This window comes from Paralichthys olivaceus, chromosome 10 (assembly GCF_024713975.1).
Source record: "Paralichthys olivaceus isolate ysfri-2021 chromosome 10, ASM2471397v2, whole genome shotgun sequence".
In the NCBI taxonomy this organism is placed as follows: Eukaryota; Metazoa; Chordata; class Actinopteri; order Pleuronectiformes; family Paralichthyidae; genus Paralichthys; species Paralichthys olivaceus.
The window spans coordinates 8,699,891-8,719,340 of NC_091102.1; the positions used below are offsets into that span (position 1 = coordinate 8,699,891).

Here is a 19,450-nt window from a genome sequence, read left to right on the forward strand (position 1 = left end):
CCTGGTCTGCCGGAAACTTCTCCTCCTCCCAGTCTGACTCATCCTTTGTTTCCTCGGGAAATAAATGGATGAATACCGGAACTCCTCAACATGTTGCTGATGTTACTATTCGTTCTCATCACGAACTCACAGTCAAACGGTAAGATGGCGCCTCCTTCTCTAAATAGAACCAGACTAGTATTTTATCTCTAGTTTTCGTTCAGTCGCCTTTAATAACGTGTAGGAGAAGCATGAAAACACGTGTCATAGTTCTATGCTAATTAAGCGAATAAGCCGAATATTAATTATAATATTAATAACAATATTAATAATAAGAGTAGTTAGTGAACAGAACAATAATACTATTAATAATAATAATAATAATAATAATAATATCATCAACACAGATAAAGTTTCTGTCAGAATCACACGTCCTGAGAAAAGATGTCAGTTTATTCTGTTACTCACAGGACGTAACGACGAAATACATTTTTATTGAAAAACTAATCAAACGGGACAGAAACAGTGAAATAATATAACAACGTGGAGAAAAGATTATATAAGTGAAGTGAATTCCACATTGTGTTTAGCTCTGATATTTATATTTCTATATCCGTATTTATTTCAGATGATGCCATTTCTTTGTATGTTTGTATTTCGTTCTGATGGTGAGATTTATATTTGTGTTTATTCTATTTGTAGTTAAAGCTTCAATAAAGGTAAAGCGTCTGTTTGGCTTCATGACTTGTGATCACAGGGAGTTTCCAGGTGCTGCAGCTGGAGAATAACTGTAACTGCTTTGTGTTGAGACCAGCAGGTGTAAAACAGGAACAAAGCATGACTGCCAGATAGTCCACTCAGATCTTTTAGGGTTTCTTGCATGTGTGTTTTTACCTCTGTTGGTGCTTTCAAATAGCCTGATAGGTTTTATATCTTTTACAGCTCTCCAGGTGATTGGAGCAAACAGGACTGTGGTGCAAGGAGGTACAGTTACATTACCGTGCAAACTTGTTGACACCAAGGAGGAGCTCTCCCAGATTTCATGGCAGAGGACGACCAGAGTTAAACACAAAAACGATTTCTTGACAGTTCTGGAAAAAGATGGACCACTGTATGTCAATGGACGCGATGATCGATTTAAGTATATTGGGATATTTAAAGAGCTGAATGGATCAATTCAGATATCCAATGTCTCATTGCTGGATGAAGGAGTCTACACATGCATCTTCACTTTGTTCCCCAGTGGAAGTTACGAGACAGATATATATCTGAACGTGCTCGGTGAGATTAATATTTTTTATTTACTATTTATACATTTTGTGTGAATGAGAGAAGAAGAGCCTTGTTGATCCCTTGTTGCTTGCATGTTAACCCTTTGTGTCTGAAACTCTTTCAGTGCCTCCCGTCACACATGTGAAGGATAACCGTCCCACTTTGGCAGATGAAGAAGTTTGCATTGCCACCTGCACGGCTGCTGGTTCCAAGCCTCAGGCAAACGTTAGATGGTTCACAGGTAGCTTAGCAGAAAACCTGAGGGCAACAACCAACTCAACAAAACATGACAATGGTACGACTACCACGGTCAGCTTCCTGTATGGAGTACCTACCATGGGCATCAACCAACAGGTGGTCCAGTGTGTCTTCAAAAGTCCGGCCCTGTCGAAAGAGGCAACAATACCCTTTACTATACAAGTTTACTGTGAGTATACAAACTCTCCTCTACAGTCTCTGATCAGGCTTATTTTTATTTTTCATTCACATCAATTCTTTTTGAGAGAGTGACGGTTTTCCCAATGGTTACATATAAACTAATAGGTGTGTTCAAGCACTGCTCCGCTCATGTTGAGGTGCTTGAATCTGTGCTGGGGATTACAGGACACCATGCACTCCATCAGTAAACACTGTTGCCTGTTTAAAGGCCCTTGAACCTTTAAGAGAGCAGCATTATTATATACATGTGTCAATCACAGCACCCTAATGATTTTTTTCTATAGCAAAAGTTAATAAGCCAAGAAAATCTTTTATTTATCCCACAACAGGATAATGACTGTGTTGACACAATGGACCTCTGTCATGTCTACCACTGAGCTGTGCCAAGTTTCCACCAAATCAACCTGTTTTTCAAGTTTGCTGATCCAAAATGATCTTGAAACATGAAAATGAAAAGCCCAAGATGACCCTGTGCACAGTGTGATGAGGTCCACACGTGCTGTTAAATATTATTTTGATATAAGTACAGCAACAACACAACTGGTTCCTCCATTTTGTTTCTTGCAGTTGCACCAATGGAAGTGAAAATTTATGCAAAACCCAAAGACTCATTTCACTGTGTGACTGAAGCCAACCCCAAAGCAGAATTTAACTGGACCAGGTACAGTAATAAAAATGTCATAACCCAACAAGAATATATTTATTTCATTTGTTATATGAATTTTGATGCGTTTGTATATTATATTGTGTTACCGAAATTAGCCCAGAAGCGTTCCTCGATACATCCTGAGATACGATCAGTCAGACGACATTGAGACGTGCTCTTTGCTGTTCAAATCCGTCATGGGCCACATATGAAGGACTTCCTACTCATCTGACCTTCTCTGACCAACTACAGTTTCATAATTAATCAAACAAAAGCCATTTTCAGACATGACTTCTGGTTAAAATCCACAGAATTGGCTACGGAGTTTACACATTTTCATTTCACACATGCACAACACAGCGGGAGGTTTTCTGCACAGACGCATTTGCAACAATATCAAATCCTCTGCGTTATTCAGAGCGGTGGAGCAGCCGGGTGCAGCAGACAGAGACAGGAAGTGATGTAATAACTTTGATGCATGGATTACGTGATTTTGTTTACAGCACCAACAGTGTTGTTGTCTCTTATCACCACAAACTGTCTTGACAGAGCCTCTACTTTTAGAATAAGAATGCCTTTATTATCATTGAACAGGGTGTACAATGAAATTATAGTAATTTCATATAATTTTCTGAAAGGACACAGAGTAGATGATCCCCATTATTGAGTTAAACCAAATATGCCTCTTTGCAACACTTCAAAAATGTCTTTTCTATAGTTTAAGCCTCAGGTGGGTCCCTCTGTGTCGAGTGCAGCCTAAAGCCGCCCTGGAAAACATCCCCTCCTTGTGGGGGCTGTGAGGTTCAATTAACACACCACAGTCCTTTTCTAATCTTTCCTGACGGACACAGGCTCGCTGCTAAAATGCAGATTACACCAAGGTCAGGGTGTAGCCAGGTGACGGCTTTTGCCTGTGCCGGGCACAACCCGAAGTCACCCCAGAAACCAACCAACCACTGGTTAACAGATTTTGTGCAGACTCAGCACACTAGTACAGTGCATTGACATTATAAATATACAGTGGACTTCCTTTTATTTCTGCTCAATCAGTTTTAATTCAGATAGATCAATTTGGATTTGACTCTTGTTGGGCATGAGGGCAGTCGTCTGAGAAAAAAACGACAGGTGACTCCCCTACACACACACACACACACACACACACACACACACACTCGCCTTTTTGTTTCGCAGTCATATTATTATTATCTCGTCAAGCTCTGACACAGTAAGGCAAAAGCAAAGAATAACTTACTGTATCTTTGCTATGTTGAGATCGGGTTCATGACATCAATTTGTAATGGACGTTTTCTGGAAGCTGGCGAAAGGAGAACTCAGGCAGCAGCTGTTAATTTAATTTAATGTCGAGTTGATGCATCAAGGAGACCAGAAGGTGGAACAATATACAAACGCCAACAGAGTAACATGAGCAATTGTCCATTCTACGTAGACACTACAATGCACTGTTGGTTGGTCCTTTGATCTATAACTTGACCTTGGGCACTGCGAAGAGAGAGAAGGGAGGCCCACTCTCCTAATGGTGTACAGAAGTAATGTAATATACTTAATATATGGTAGCATATGCAGTAATGTGTGAGGATGGTCAAACATTCCTCAACAAGATCCAATCACAAGTCACAGGAGACACATTCAGGACATGTTTAATACCAGGTGTGAACAGGGCCTAAAAACTTGTAAGTGTGACTTATGAACTACTAAAAATTCTCGAGGCATCTAGAATCTAAACTTATCTGATTAATGGCACATCTCTACAGAGTGAAACATGTTTCTGTCTCTACGACAGTCGTCACTCGGCTGCAGGTTTGATTCTCATTCTTGTTTTCTCTGCCTCAGAGTTGACCCAGCGTGGCCTCAGTCTGGTGTCAGACTAGAGGGTGCAACGCTGCAGTTTCTGACCGGGAGCTCTGACCTGAATGGCCTCTACCAGTGTGACGCATTCAACGAATATGGAAGTAGAAGTGTTCACGTATTTAGATCTGTGATTCCAGGTGAGGTCTAGTTTTACATTCTGTGTTGGAGTCTGTTATGAATGTTGCCATCTTGTTTGTGTGTGTCTCTTGGAATTCAAAAAATTAGGACTGCTGCATGTATTTATGTAGGAGTCCTCTCATACTTCTTCTGTTGAGGTCTTCTTAAAGGAAAACACAATCCAAGACACACTCACACTACACTGGTGAAGTGTTTATCCCACTCAAGAAATTGCTTGGTATGTGTGTAGGAGCTGTTGGCCTCCTTTTTTGTATGAGCCACCGCCCATGCAGTAGTTAACCCACTGCACCACAGGAAATGAGCTTGTGAAATGTTCCATGTCACTGTCCCGGTCCTTTCATGTCATGTATTGAACCAGGAAAAAATTGATGTTCAGCACAACATTTAAAATGTAGCATTATGAACACAGTATCTTGCACTAAAATAGCCCCTGTTTGAACTTCAATGTGCTCTGCTTCTGCTCAAACTGTGCTCGCACTCACATACAGTATCACGTGTGCACAGATTTCCTGCGCTCCAGCTCTTCTCCCCACTCAGTCTGCTTTCAGTGCACACGTGAATCGTCTGCCCTCAGATTTCTCCCGTGCAGGCGGTTACTCTTTGACCGGGTTCATCCACTCCCGTCCTCCACAGCTTTATTATTATTATTTATAAATATCCCCAACTTCCCCTTGCTTTCTCTATGACTTTTGGAAAGAAAAGATAGTGATTGTATATACCGCAATATATAGCAAGGGGATATTTGAGTGCATGGACAGGGTTTTGATGAAAAGTAATCCGCAGTCTGAACATAGATTTAATGCCCTCAAACTGAAAGACCACACTCCTGAATAAAGATAAGAAAAAAGCTCCATAGTTGCAGTGCACACTGAAAAACCACACAGCTCGACATGTCCCCATCAATCACTCAATCACTGATCACAGTGCCAAGTTTTAGCGAGATCAACTGACAGTGTTTATCAGCATTTCCTCTAACTGTTCTTCTTTCTTGTGTTTTTGTCTCCCTACAGGATCCTGCACTGTTTGTTGGATCTTATTTTCTCTTCTGATCATCCTTGCAGCAGCAGCAGCAGCAGCAGCAGCAGCAGCAGCATCAGCAGCAGTGTGGTATCTTTATAAAGCTGAGAAACTGCCATGTTTTGGTTCAAGGTGCCAAGTTCAGTAATTCTGTATTTTATATTGAATTCTTTTATCTTCTATTAACTGATGTTTGATTGTTTAGGGGAGACCTGTTCACATGTAGGGTCATCAGGGCACCGACCTGTTGAAGTGAGCTCAGACCCTCCAGAAGCAGAAGAACCAGTAATACAGTTTAATTTGCTGCAGTAGTAAGTGGATTTACAGGCTCCACCTGTGCTACACATGAGTTCATCCAGGGAACCGGTGCAACAGCTCAGGTGCCGTGTATCTGTTAAAGGGATAGTCCACACAAATGGAAATTCACTCTCTCACCACTATGCCGTTGGAGGGGGGGGGGGGGGGGGGGTGTAAGGTTTGGAGAAGATCATGCAGCACATTTAAATGAGCTCACAGTCCCAACTTGCACTGACAAATCAGAGGAAGCAGCAATTTACAATTTCTATACGTACGTTGTAGTTATGTCGTTTATTTTTTCCTTGTTTAATATAAAAGTAATTTTGATTACAGTAATAAATTCAGAGTTGAAGCTATAAAAGACATGTATAATAATACATAAATGAACTATAAATGAAATAATACAAAAGTCAAAACCAGATACATAAAATACAAAAACCAGATACTCAATTATATGATAATGTTGCAATGTCACTGTTGAGTAGTTACAATAAAAGATATCGTAAGTCAGTGCCATAAGCTGCTCAACTGAAGCTGGATGAGAGTATTTATGTTCGTTAAATTTAATATATTTTTGATATTAATCTGCGGTGGCTGAGGGGGAAGAGCGATAGAGCAGTCTATTATATACACATTATTATTCTGCTAATAGATGAGTGTGAATGGGTGAATGACAATGGCTTTGAGTGGTCATCACTGGAAGTGCTATATAAATAAAACCATTTGACCTTGGGCATTCTCACCTGAGGACCTCCCACCTTTGGAGCCATGGGTGCTACTACTGCGCATGTTGGACCATGAGGGAGGCAGGACTGCCCGGGGGGACCACCGCACCCTTGGGAGACCATGCAAATGTCCATGTGGAGATTCCCGGGCTAGATTCAAGCCCTTGACCTGACACTGTGACTCAACCTCCCCCTTTATTTCCTTTTGTTCCCCTGTATTACTTGTTCTTTCTCCATCACCCCAACCGGTCCTGGCAGAGGCCGTCCACACCGAGCCCGGTTCTGCCGGAGGTTTCTTCCACCTGGGAGTTTTTCCTCCCCGCTGTTGCTCATGCTAGCTCAGTGTGGAACAAGTTGGTTTTTGTGTTTCTTAAGATCTTGGACTTTTGTGCAGCACCCTGAGACAACTGTTTGATGTGATACCGACGATATATAAATACATTTGATTGATTGATTTGATGGTTGTGGCATCTTTAGCTGGTTGGCATGCTAGCATTTGAAGTTATCAGTGTTTAACTGACACAGTATGGAGCCACTGCGTGGTTATGTGTGCACTACTGATTCTTTTGTAATCTATAATCAACTAACTATTCAAGTCCTGTTTTATTTTAAAGGCTGAAAGCATTTGTGTATGTCTTAAGAAAAGAAGTGACCTCATCAATCAAGTGCTGAAATGTGTTTTGCTCCTTGCTTGCCTTTTATATTAAACATTTTATATCTATCACTTTTTTCATTGGTTGTTTTTAAGTTACATCTCCTGTTGACTAAAGCACTAGTTGGGATTAATTTAATTTGCATTTGTATTCTTATGGGTTGCTAACACGAGTAAAAGCCCCAGTCAAGAAGCAGGGCAGAGTTTTGTGGCTCAGCTTCGACAGTGAGAATGCAAAAAGCAGCTTCTCTATTGGAAGACAAGTAAGAAGGATTTTCGGCTGTAACTCTTCTTTTAAATCCTGTGAAAGGCCATTTGTTCTTTTTTGTGCCACAGACTGTAAATAAAGATTGTTGTTTTGGTTCCTTTTTTGTCAAGCACCCACCTGGAACACTGCGAAGAGAAAAAGTTACCGGTCAGTCATGTTTTAATCTCTTTATATACAGTCTATGGTTTTAATACAGTGTCATGAATATAAAGCCTAGTTTATGCTTCTGCGTCACGTCGACGCGGACCGCAAGCGCTGTGATTGGTCCGCTCAGAACGTAAGTTCCGGCAGTTGCTTTTCCGGTCTTTCTTCCTCGTCGTAAAAATCACCTCCGCAAACGTCTTCTCTGTTGCCTGCGCTTCAACATTTGCAATATAAGCATCTGTTCCTCAATATTAATGAGCTCCAACAACAAATACAGCTGCTGCACCACGGTCACCATTGTTTACTGTTGTTTACTTTACGGAAGAAAAAGCGAGGATTCGGCTATAACCACACAAACACACAGCCACACCCCCTAGCGGCATGGCGGTGAATTGCAGAGCAACGCGTTCCCTCGACGCAGAAGAACTTCGAATGCTCAACGACTGCGTCACCGTCGACGTGACGCAGGAGCATAAACTAGGCTTAATGAACAAAGAGGGGAATTAATATCAGGATCAAAAGACGAAAAGTGAAATATTACATTCGTTTGGAAAGACATCACGGAATATACAAATAATGATGAACTATTTAGAGAAACAGGATTTAAGAAAATCATTGAATTTGAGTTTAGTTTGCTGCCAATCTACTGCTCCACTCTCCAGTCCAGGAGGTGGCGCTAATGTGTAATGTGTAAAGCCGACTGAGCTGAGTTCATGACTCCAGCTCTCATCCGGTTGAAGATAAGTAAACATCTCCTCCTCCCAGTCTGACTCATCCTTTGTTTCCTCGGGAAATAAATGGATGAATACTGGAACTCCTCAACATGTTGCTGATGTTACTATTCGTTCTCAGAACGAACTCACAGTCAAACGGTAAGATGGCGCCTCCTTCTCTAAATAGAACCAGACTAGTATTTTATCTCTAGTTTTCGTTCAGTCGCCTTTAATAACGTGTAGGAGAAGCATGGAAACACGTGTCATAGTTCTATGCTAATTAAGCGAATACGCCGAATATTAATTATAATATTAATAACAATATTAATAATAAGAGTAGTTAGTGAACAGAACAATAATACTATTAATAATAATAATAATAATAATATCACCCACACAGATAAAGTTTCTGTCAGAATCACACGTCCTGAGAAAAGATGTCAGTTTATTCTGTTACTCACAGGACGTAACGACAAAATACATTTTTATTGAAAAACTAATCAAACGGGACAGAAACAGTGAAATAATATAACAACGTGGAGAAAAGATTATATAAGTGAAGTGAATTCCACATTGTGTTTAGCTCTGATATTTATATTTTTATATCCGTATTTATTTCTGATGATGCCATTTCTTTGTATGTTTGTATTTCGTTCTGATGGTGAGATTTATATTTGTGTTTATTCTATTTGTAGTTAAAGCTTCAATAAAGGTAAAGCGTCTGTTTGGCTTCATGACTTGTGATCACAGGGAGTCTTCAGGTGCTGCAGCTGGAGAATAACTAACTGCTTTGTGTTGAGACCAGCAGGTGTAAAACAGGAACAAAGCATGACTGCCAGATAGTCCACTCAGAACTTTTAGGGTTTCTTGCATGTGTGTTTTTACCTCTGTTGGTGCTTTCAAATAGCCTGATAGGTTTTATATCTTTTACAGCTCTCCAGGTGATTGGAGCAAACAGGACTGTGGTGCACGGAAGTACAGTTACATTACCGTGCAAACTTGTTGACACCAAGGAGGAGCTCTCCCAGATTTCATGGCAGAGGACGACCAGAGTTAAACACAAAAACGATTTCTTGACAGTTCTGGAAAAAGATGGACCACTGTATGTCAATGGACGCGATGATCGATTTAAGTATATTGGGATATTTAAACAGCTGAATGGATCAATTCAGATATCCAATGTCTCATTGCTGGATGAAGGAGTCTACACATGCATCTTCACTTTGTTCCCCAGTGGAAGTTACGAGACAGATATATATCTGAACGTGCTCGGTGAGATTAATATTTTTTATTTACTATTTATACATTTTGTGTGAATGAGAGAAGAAGAGCCTTGTTGATCCCTTGTTGCTTGCATGTTAACCCTTTGTGTCTGAAACTCTTTCAGTGCCTCCCGTCACACATGTGAAGGATAACCGTCCCACTTTGGCAGATGAAGAAGTTTGCATTGCCACCTGCACGGCTGCTGGTTCCAAGCCTCAGGCAGACGTTAGATGGTTCACAGGTAGCTTAGCAGAAAACCTGAGGGCAACAACCAACTCAACAAAACATGACAATGGTACGACTACCACGGTCAGCTTCCTGTATGGAGTACCTACCATGGGCATCAACCAACAGGTGGTCCAATGTGTCGTCACCAGTCCGGCCCTGTCGAAAAAGGCAACAATACCCTTTACTATACAAGTTTACTGTGAGTATACAAACTCTCCTCTACAGTCTCTGATCGGGCTTATTTTTATTTTTCATTCACATCAATTCTTTTTGAGAGAGTGACGGTTTTCCCAATGGTTACATATAAACTAATAGGTGTGTTCAAGCACTGCTCTGCTCATGTTGAGGTGCTTGAATCTGTGCTGGGGATTACAGGACACCATGCACTCCATCAGTAAACACTGTTGCCTGTTTTTAAATCAGGATTACTAACTTGTGGGTGTTTGCCCCGACCATCCAGTAAAATTGCAATTAATATAGTCTTAATATGCCCTGCAGTTCTTGACTTATGGTGTTGAATAATGGCCCGGAAAGTGTTTTTTGCAGAACATTTGAAGTTGCAGTGAAGTTGACCATTGATTTTTTTTTTTTAATATAAATTATCGTCCCTTCATCATTTTACCCCTGAGGCATTGGTGCAACAGTTGTTGTGTCATCTCCAACAGTGACCTTTAACTACCGGAATCTAATGAGTCCAAGGCAGGGTTTCTGTGGGGTCTTAAAATCTGAGTTTCTAAAAAGTCTGAAATACATTAGAAAACTGAGCACTAGGTCTTGAATGTATTAAGGTAGGTCTTACTTAAAGGGATAGTTCACCCAAAAATAAAAATTTACTCATTATCTACCCACCCCTATGCTGATGGGGAGTGAGTGAAGTGTTTGAGTCCACAAAACACTTCTGGAGTCCCTCCATACTGCTTGTTTGGTGTCACCTGTGTCTGCAAGCCCCGACATTCATATTCGACTCTAAACAAGATAATTTACACTGTGTTTTAAGCCTAAATGTCCACTACAATAGTGATCTGGCAGGTGAGTCTAGACAATCTTGTTAAGAAAATATATATCATAACCGTTGGAGATCACTAAATCTGATCTGTGGCCATGATGAAGAGTTGGAACAGCAATATGTTGCGCAAACGATTTCAGAAGTCACATGAAGTCCATGGCCTCGCTGTCTGAGGCGTCATCAACATGCAGATTAAAATCCCCAGTAATGATGATCCTGTCATGGTTGAATAAAGAAAGTTACAGCAACTCTGGATTTTGACTTTCCAATCTAAAAGCTTGTTATTCAAAACATTAAGGGTTAGGGTGGGTTAGGGTTCGGGTTCTTTCATATTCTAAAACCTAGACTGTGACGCTTGCATTTAAAAGTGTTAAAAATATAGCTGCTACACCTACTCCTTTCTTTCCTACTGGATTGTGTGTATATAACTAAAGTTTGGGGGAGGCATGGTTTAAGAGAGCAGCTCTGTCTGAATTAAAAGCCATTTCCACAGCCCAAATAGCAGATAAATATAGGAAGCATCTATCTGGTTAAGAACAAATGGAGTTTGTTGCTCCAAGCAAGGGCGTGTCTGGTGCTTTCCCACTGAACATTGTTGTTCCACAACTAGTTGTATCACTCTTTCTATCACAACAGTTAAGAAGCGAAAATTATCCTGTATTTATCCCAAAACAGTATAATCAGTGAGTCTTCATGGTTTAGCAAGATCCTGAATGAGACAATGGACCTCTGTAATCTTTATCACTGAGTTGTGCAAGTTGCAACCAAAAACGTTTGCTAATCCAAAATGATCTTGAAGCATGAAAATGAAAAGCCCACAGGAAGCAAGATGACCCTGTGCACAGTGGGATGAGATCCACACGTGCTGTTTAATATTATTTTGATATAAGTACAGCAACAACACAACTGGTTCCTCCATTTTGTTTCTTGCAGTTGCACCAATGGAAGTGAAAATTGATGCAAAACCCAAAGACTCATTTCACTGTGTGACTGAAGCCAACCCCAAAGCAGAATTTAAATGGACCAGGTACAGTATACTGTTAGATATGTTCCTGTAAAAAACAGTAAACTACTGGCAGCTGGGTTGCCATTATGTTACTGTAAAATTAACATCTTTTTACTGTCGCTTACTTTACAGTTTTGTACTGTTCATGAAAAATACAGTATGAATTGGTTTTTAGAATTACTTTCACAGTATTTTACAATTAAATGACTATTTAGTTTGTATTATTTATACATTTTAATAAATGATTTAAAAAAATTAATTAAGACATGAATAGTCATATGATTGCATACAATTAAAGGCACTTTTGTTAAGGAAAACATGTTAATAGATGTCACTGTCACAAAATCACTGTTTGAAACATACAAACTGCTACAAGCAGATGGCAAACCATAATAAAATAAACCTACTGATTTTTCAATCCTGTGATTGCAATGTAAGAGAAAAACCTTCACAGCTTCTTATTGCACTTTACTTTTTATTTGAATGTAAAGTTGACACGCAAAACCTTCACATTGCAGAACAACAGTCTGCATGTGAACATGCAGTCTTGGTGCCTCTCTCGGTGCCTCTCTCAGGGTTTATTCCAACGAAACGCCTGAAAAATTACAGTGTTTATTCAATGTGTAAAAATCCAGTTGTTGATCTGAATCTGATAAATAAAACAATAAAAGGCAGAAAATGTATAGAGTTAGGATTGAAAACATAACAAAATTCAGGTTCTACTTAAAGTATCTAACCTCTGGATGAACTCGAGAGTGCATGCTGCCTCTTCTTGGTACTCCAGATTGAAGGTGTAATACTTGGAAAATAGGGCAGAACGCCCTGTCAGGAACGTGGGCTGAATCCCCCCACATATAATGTGTCCCTCAAGGCTGACCATCCAGCGCTGGATTCCTGCCATGTCACCTGAAAGCACATGGAGAGATGTTATGTTTTTCTTGTTACAGAATAGTTGTTGTGCATCTTGTTGGATTTGTAACAGAAAGAAGTACAGCTGTGTTTTTTGATGCTCATACAACCATGGTACAGTTGGAGGTGCTTTTGATGATGATCCCGCCTTGATCACAGAGTTAGCAATAAGTGTGTCACACTTATTGCTTTTAAGTAATTAATTAACTGATTAATTGTGTCATGTGATGAACATGCAAGTATGCTACTTACTATGATCAGTAGGGCAGCAGTAAAGTCATCTACTACATCTGCAATATCAGAGAAATGTGTCAAAAATCAATCTAAATACAAATGAACAGTCCCTCGCACAACTCAAGGTGGAGAAACAGTCACGGTTACAGAAAAAACAAATATTCTTCAGTACTTAATTTGTGATCCAATAAATATCTTGAAAATAATATTGCCTTTATTTGAATCTGCACTGTGACACACAATAATTAGCATGCATTGTAGTCTTACATAATATTAGCCTGATTCAGCTTTTGAAGTGACTTAAACGGTAAAATGTTTACACAAGACAATCATAAAGTTTCATGAATTCACAGGTGTCAACACACATTAACTTGGTAGAAATTAAAATATGCTCCTCGTGTTGTTTGATTAATTATCTTTGAAAATTTAGCTAGCTGGTAAATCCTTCTATAGCATGATGTGCACATGCAGTAATCATCAATGCAAACAAAACAAATACAGTCAAATAAAACAATGATATAAATATATAATATAAAACAATCAAATCAAATTGCTATACTCACCAAATAATTAGTTCGATGGGGATGGATCAAGAATGGCACGTACCTAGCTTCACATGTGCAGCTCAGGCAATGCTCTTCCCAGAATGCCAAAAATACTGCATGATAGTGTTAGTTAAGATACTTTTATGGTAAAGTGCTGTATTTTAGGAATACATTACATGATCAATGGCCAACTCATCAATGAAGAAAGCGTTCAGGAGCCCTTTGACGTCTTATGCTGAAATATTTATTGAAGCTTGGCCAAGGAGAAAATCAGAATTCATCCATACAACATCCGTGCATGATGCTCTCTCATATTCTGAAGTCTGCTTTCCTGCAGTCACACTTTAAACCCCAACAGATCATTTAATCAATGGGTGAGCTTGTTCCTAAACAATCAAATATATTTTCTAGTTATGGAGACAGTATTGCTGCTTACACAGTCTCATATCTGTGATGTCTAGGGAGTGAAGGCTTTGACCTTTGCCAAGCTCTCACACTTCCCAAACACAACAGCCTGTTGCACTATGCTCCAGAGAGGACGAGAGACAGTGTCTATGAAAATTCCATAACATATATGACATATAATTTGCATACAGAGCGAATGAGTGAGATCCAATCACAAGTCACAGGAGACACATTCAGGACACGTTTAATACCAGGTGTGAACAGGGCCTAAAAACTTGTAAGTGTGACTTATGAACTACTAAAAATTCTCGAGGCATCTAGAATCTAAACTTATCTGATTAATGGCACATCTCTACAGAGTGAAACATGTTTCTGTCTCTACGACAGTCGTCACTTGGCTGCAGGTTTGATTCTCATTCTTGTTTTCTCTGCCTCAGAGTTGACCCAGCGTGGCCTCAGTCTGGTGTCAGAGTAGAGGGTGCAACGCTGCAGTTTCTGACCGGGAGCTCTGACCTGAATGGCCTCTACCAGTGTGACGCATTCAACGAATATGGAAGTAGAAGTGTTTACGTATTTAGATCTGTGATTCCAGGTGAGGTCTAGTTTTACATTCTGTGTTGGAGTCTGGTGTGTGTGGACATTTTGGCCGGTCCTCACTTTCTTATCCACCTTTAATGGACAGTCTGGGGGTTAAGAATTGGTTTAAGGGTTAGAATTAGGTTAAGGTGTTAGGTCTTTAGTTTGGATGGTAAGGGGCTAGGTAATGCATTATGCCAATGAGTGTCCTCACAAAGATAGAAGTACAATCATGTGTGTGTGTCATGGGGTTACCCCATGCCCTGTAAGATATAAGGTGGCAAACACTTAATATACACCATTATTTGCAGCACATCAGTAGCATTAGCATGCCTGTATCATTAGGCAGCATGGTAGCTTGTTAAGTTAGTACTCACAAACCATTTAATCTTTCTAAACTGTACTGATACACAGAGTCCACAACCAATCGTCAGAAATAACCACAACGACACACAGTTTTATTTCACAAACATTTATTGTTATTCAATGTTTTGGGCACATGTGTTTGTGATGTTATGTCCACCCTCCCTCACCTTACTGCAGGGTGCAGGTCCCACTGGCAAACAGGAAGTGGGAGATTCCAACTCCATTTATAGAGAGGGGAATCTGGAGTGTACCACATAAAAGCCAGTCCAGAGGGGTGTTTTAAATGATATCACAGAAATGCTCTTTTAAATGCCCATCTAATATAATAGTGTGATATTTCTGTGACAGGCTAGGTCGGGTGAAATGCTGATGGGTATATATATATATATTTCAATGTCGTATCTGATAGAGATTTGTTAATTGATATTTGTCTCTATGGTTTGTCTGGTAGGAGGGGCTTCCACTATAAAGGCAGTGGGTAGATGCTCCTCAGGGGGATTAAGCTTGGGCCTGGAGGCCGTGTGTATGAGAGCCCAGAGTCAGTGGCTTAGTAACGAGTATTTGACTTCAGTTTGAAGAGTTTTGTTTAGTATCTTTTCAATTTTTTTTTCAACTATGTACATTCTCACATTGTACCTGCACGGTAACTAAAATACATTTTAGCACCAGGTGAAGATCTCGAATCATGTCTCCTTCTTCCACCACGGGGCGCAGTATTACAGTGTGTCTTTGTCCTTTATCACCAAGTTGCAGTGCACACTGAAAAAACACACCGCTCGACATGTCCCCATCAATCACTAAATCACTGATCACAGTGCCAAGTTTTAGCGAGATGAACTGACAGTGTTTATCAGCATTTCCTCTAACTGTTCTTCTTTCTTGTGTTTTTGTCTCCCTACAGGATCCTGCACTGTTTGTTGGATCTTATTTTCTCTTCTGATCATCCTTGCAGCAGCAGCAGCAGCAGTGTGGTATCTTTATAAAGCTGAGAAACTGCCATGTTTTGGTTCAAGGTGCCAAGTTCAGTAATTCTGTATTTTATATTGAATTCTTTTATCTTCTATTAACTGATGTTTGATTGTTTAGGGGAGACCTGTTCACACGTAGGGTCATCGAGACGGGGATGGAGGGTCAAAGAATGCAAGTGAGCTCAGACCCTCCAGAAGCAGAAGAACCGGTAATACAGTTTAATTTGCTGCAGTACTAAGTGGCTCTTAAGTTTCCCTCAAACTTAAAGTTAAAATATTAATTAATATCTTTACTGAAAATAAAGCTATTTCTCATGCAGTTATTAGAGGTAATTTATTCTAACAATACATTTCATTATAGCTGTTCCTTTGGAAATTCATGATGTTTTTTCTCACATGGTGTTTCTTAGGGAGTATGATATCCATGGTCGGGGATTTACAGGCTCCACCTGTGCTACACGTGAGTTCATCCAGGGAACCGGTGCAACAGCTCAGGTGCCGTGTATCTGTTAAAGTAAATAAGCTCACAGACCCAACTTGCACTGACACATCAGAGGAAGCAGCAATTGCATTTACAATTTCTATACGTATACTGTTGTTATTTTGTTTATTTTTTTCCTTGTTCAGCAACACATAAGCAGTTCTAAAAACATAAGAAATCAGAAACAGGAAGCTTCACTAATACATATGACCAATTGTTTATTTATAAAGTACTGTTACTACAGTACTTCTGAGCACATGATTGTGTTTTGTAATGTTCTTGTTTTTATCATCGGCTGTTAGAGATGTTTTTTTTTGAATGCCTTTGTTAACATTACCATATTAATAGTGATGAGCATAATAATAGTAAAAATTAATGAGCATAATAATAGTAAAAATTAATGAGCATAATAATAGTAAAAATGAATGAGAATAATAAATACACAATTTCAGAGTTGAAATTATAAAACAAACATAATAATACATTTAGAAAATATAAATGAAATAATAAAAAAAAACAGATACATAAAAACTAGATAGACACTTACCCATACTGCTATACATGCAGTTTAATGAGTGTGTCACAGAATAATTATCATCCCTTCTGTGCTCATATTAATCTGAATAGTTTTGATGGTTGTGAGAAAAATGTTGCAGTGTCACTGTTAAGTAGCTGCAAATAAAAAGTATAGTCAGTCAGTGTCGTAAGCTGCTCAACTGAAGCAGGGTAAAAGTGTTTGTACTAAGGTGCAAGAGGTGCAAGAGGTTATGTGTTACACTTCATTTATATTTTAAGTATGTCGGTACAAGCTGTGTGGAACTCAATATGTTTCAAATGTTTGTGTTGCCTGTTCCAATACCAGAAGTCAGACTGAAGTCAAGAGTGATGTTCTGTGTTACTCGCTCCAAAAAAACACTCTGCTGAATGATTTGAGAAAAAGATGCCAGATCTGAAATAGTCATCATGTTTTTTTATTCTTTTTACTTCTTAGTTTTCCTAGATTAGTTATTCGTTATTACTTATGTAAGCTTTATATCTTTATTTAGACTACATCTATACTATGCGTGTTGTATTTAACACTAAAGTGATCTCCGTCCACACGAGTGTTTTAGCTCTGCGTCATTGATAATCCTCCTTATTATTATTTATTTATAATTTGCAATTTCCAATGTTTTAGCGTTCAATGCTGATCGAAGTCGAATTGTGATTGAATGCGGGTGATTGTGTCATCATTTCAAAAGAGTCTCGACTGCAATGCAGCCCCAGAGTTTTCAAACTAAACTGAAACAAGGTCAAAAGCATTTCCAAACTTTTCTGTTTTAGATGCCCAAAAAATGTGTATTAGTTTGGACTACACATGTAAACATAGCAGAATGATGTTTTAAAACTTAAACATTGTGGATGTAGCCTTGTGTTAATGTGTCCTGTTAATTGAGGGTGTGTGTGACTACTGATTCTTCTGTTGTAATCTTTAATCAACTAACTACCTTTTTTTGAAAGCATTAGTGCATAGTGTTTTCTGTGTTTATATGTGTTTTTGGTGACAATTTATAGTAGGGAACACATATTAGCCATTAACTAGTTCCTTATGAGTATGCATATTAGCTCTTTGTTAGTCATCAAAAACACTAATTAATGCCTTATTCTGCTTGACCTTATTCTGCATTATCGAATATAAAGTGTTACCGTTTTTTTCATTAGTTTGAGAAATGAAGTGACCTTTTCAATGAAGTGCTGAAATAGGTTTTGCTTGTTGCGTGCCTTTATATAACATTTCATTGTTATATCGTTGCCATTACTGTAATTTGCATTTGTATTCCAATAAAAGCTAAATAACCATTAAGCATAAAACATCCTGCAGTAAGGAATGTTTTAAAGTGTGTTTACTCCAAACCCACCATCCTTGATGGTTGATATTACTGTATCAAACAGTATTACGTGGATTAAGTGTTGCTAACTCAAGTAAAGCCACAGTAAAGAAGCAGGGCAGAGTTTTTGTCTCAGCATGAGGAAGGAAATGGCAGACCAGGTGCCAGTCTCGTAGAAACAAAAAGTCTCTGTTGGAGCTCTGCATTTCAGTTCTGTGAATAGCCACTGTTCTGACACCAAAGAATAGAAGAGCATTTAGAAGCTGTTTTATGTTTTGTTTCTTAAACAATGAGCTGTAGAAGAGTGGGGTTTTTAATCACCACCTCCTGTCACATCCTTCACTACGCACCAATTCACATTTTCTTCACGTCTGCCTCAGTACAAAACTCACATTGCAATTCTTCCTGTCTCCTGGTGCAGTTGGATGACTCGGATTGCTCAGGTTACCGACTTTGTTGAACTTGACTTTTTATACCACAGATTGTAAATAAAGAGGGACAAATGCGTCTCCACGTCCTCCCACCATAAGAAATAATATTCTATATACAAGCTCTGCCATCTTGCACAGTCACGATAGTGAGGTCCCACTGACCAATCGGTGTCAGCTGTCATCATGTCTCCCCCATTTTATAGCATCAAATAACTTACTAAAACCAAACTTATCAGAAACATTAACACTTGAAAAAACATCAGTGTGAAAGGAACTACCTAAAATGACTGAAATCATCTTTAAGACAGATTTAGTTTGGTCAATGTCCCATCTACCAACACGGAGGAGACATGTGGTGTTTCTTTACAATTATTAATGACTGAATAAATCAAAATCAAATTTATTTATGATTGCACATAAACCCAACTGAAAGTCTTTAGATAGATTCAGTTCCTGTGCCTCCCACACTGCTGCCAGGCACATAACTGACATTTACTCTGATGGAACATAGCAGTTGAAAAATACCACGGTGGGTTGGGGGTATTTTTAGTTCAAAATCTCATGCATCTATGACAGTTTGCACAAGGACTGATACAGCTGCTTTGTGCTGTGCATTATCTATTAACAGTTTTCTGCCACATTTATCTGATGAAGGTGTTGTAGTGCAAGTGGTCAGATATAAAAGGAGGAAAAAACATTCAATGCAGCTTTCAGGAATATGTATAGTTTTTCATTACATGTAGTACATGTCTTGAGGAAGCGGTTTAACATTTGACACTTAACATAAGAAAGACAGCTTTTCTTTTATGATGTTAGCGGTGGTGAGCTGTGCGCATGTTATGATGAGGCTGACAGCTGCGTTGATGACCAACATTCATTTCTAAGCAATTCTCGTAAATGTCCCCTGTTAGTTCCTGTAAACGAAAAAAAAAACAATGACAACGTCGATTACAACTCATCACATACGAAGTGAGAGAATAAACGAAATCTTCAGATATGTAAGGAT

At 39.1% G+C, this 19,450-nt stretch overlaps 2 protein-coding genes across 9 annotated transcripts in view; one reads left to right on the forward strand and one right to left on the reverse strand.

Moving 5' to 3' along the window:
• Positions 1-19,450, forward strand: part of LOC109631159 (nectin-4) — a 27,794-nt gene continuing 8,344 nt past the window's right edge. Inside the window, exons 1-8 of one of the 7 annotated variants that reach the window (XM_069533640.1) lie at positions 1-139; positions 922-1,260; positions 1,376-1,678; positions 2,257-2,350; positions 4,187-4,341; positions 5,353-5,491; positions 15,783-15,873; positions 16,075-17,996. In XM_069533640.1, the coding sequence (XP_069389741.1) occupies positions 91-139; positions 922-1,260; positions 1,376-1,678; positions 2,257-2,350; positions 4,187-4,341; positions 5,353-5,491; positions 15,783-15,873; positions 16,075-16,083 (1,179 nt within the window). In that variant the 5' untranslated portion in view covers positions 1-90 and the 3' untranslated portion in view covers positions 16,084-17,996. Of the gene's footprint in view, positions 140-921; positions 1,261-1,375; positions 1,679-2,256; positions 2,351-4,186; positions 4,342-5,352; positions 5,492-5,564; positions 7,103-7,863; positions 8,318-8,858; positions 8,920-9,091; positions 9,431-9,545; positions 9,849-11,588; positions 11,683-14,191; positions 14,347-15,597; positions 15,710-15,782; positions 15,874-16,074; positions 17,997-19,450 lie in introns of those variants that run through there. The other 6 variants (XM_069533644.1, XM_069533643.1, XM_069533642.1 and 3 more) reach the window with 6 other exon arrangements.
• LOC138411936 (uncharacterized) overlaps positions 18,830-19,450 on the reverse strand; it is a 2,890-nt gene continuing 2,269 nt past the window's right edge. For both annotated transcript variants that reach the window (XM_069533648.1, XM_069533649.1), the window contains one exon: positions 18,830-19,358. In XM_069533648.1, the coding sequence (XP_069389749.1) occupies positions 19,257-19,358 (102 nt within the window). In that variant the 3' untranslated portion in view covers positions 18,830-19,256. The remainder of the gene's footprint in view (positions 19,359-19,450) is intronic.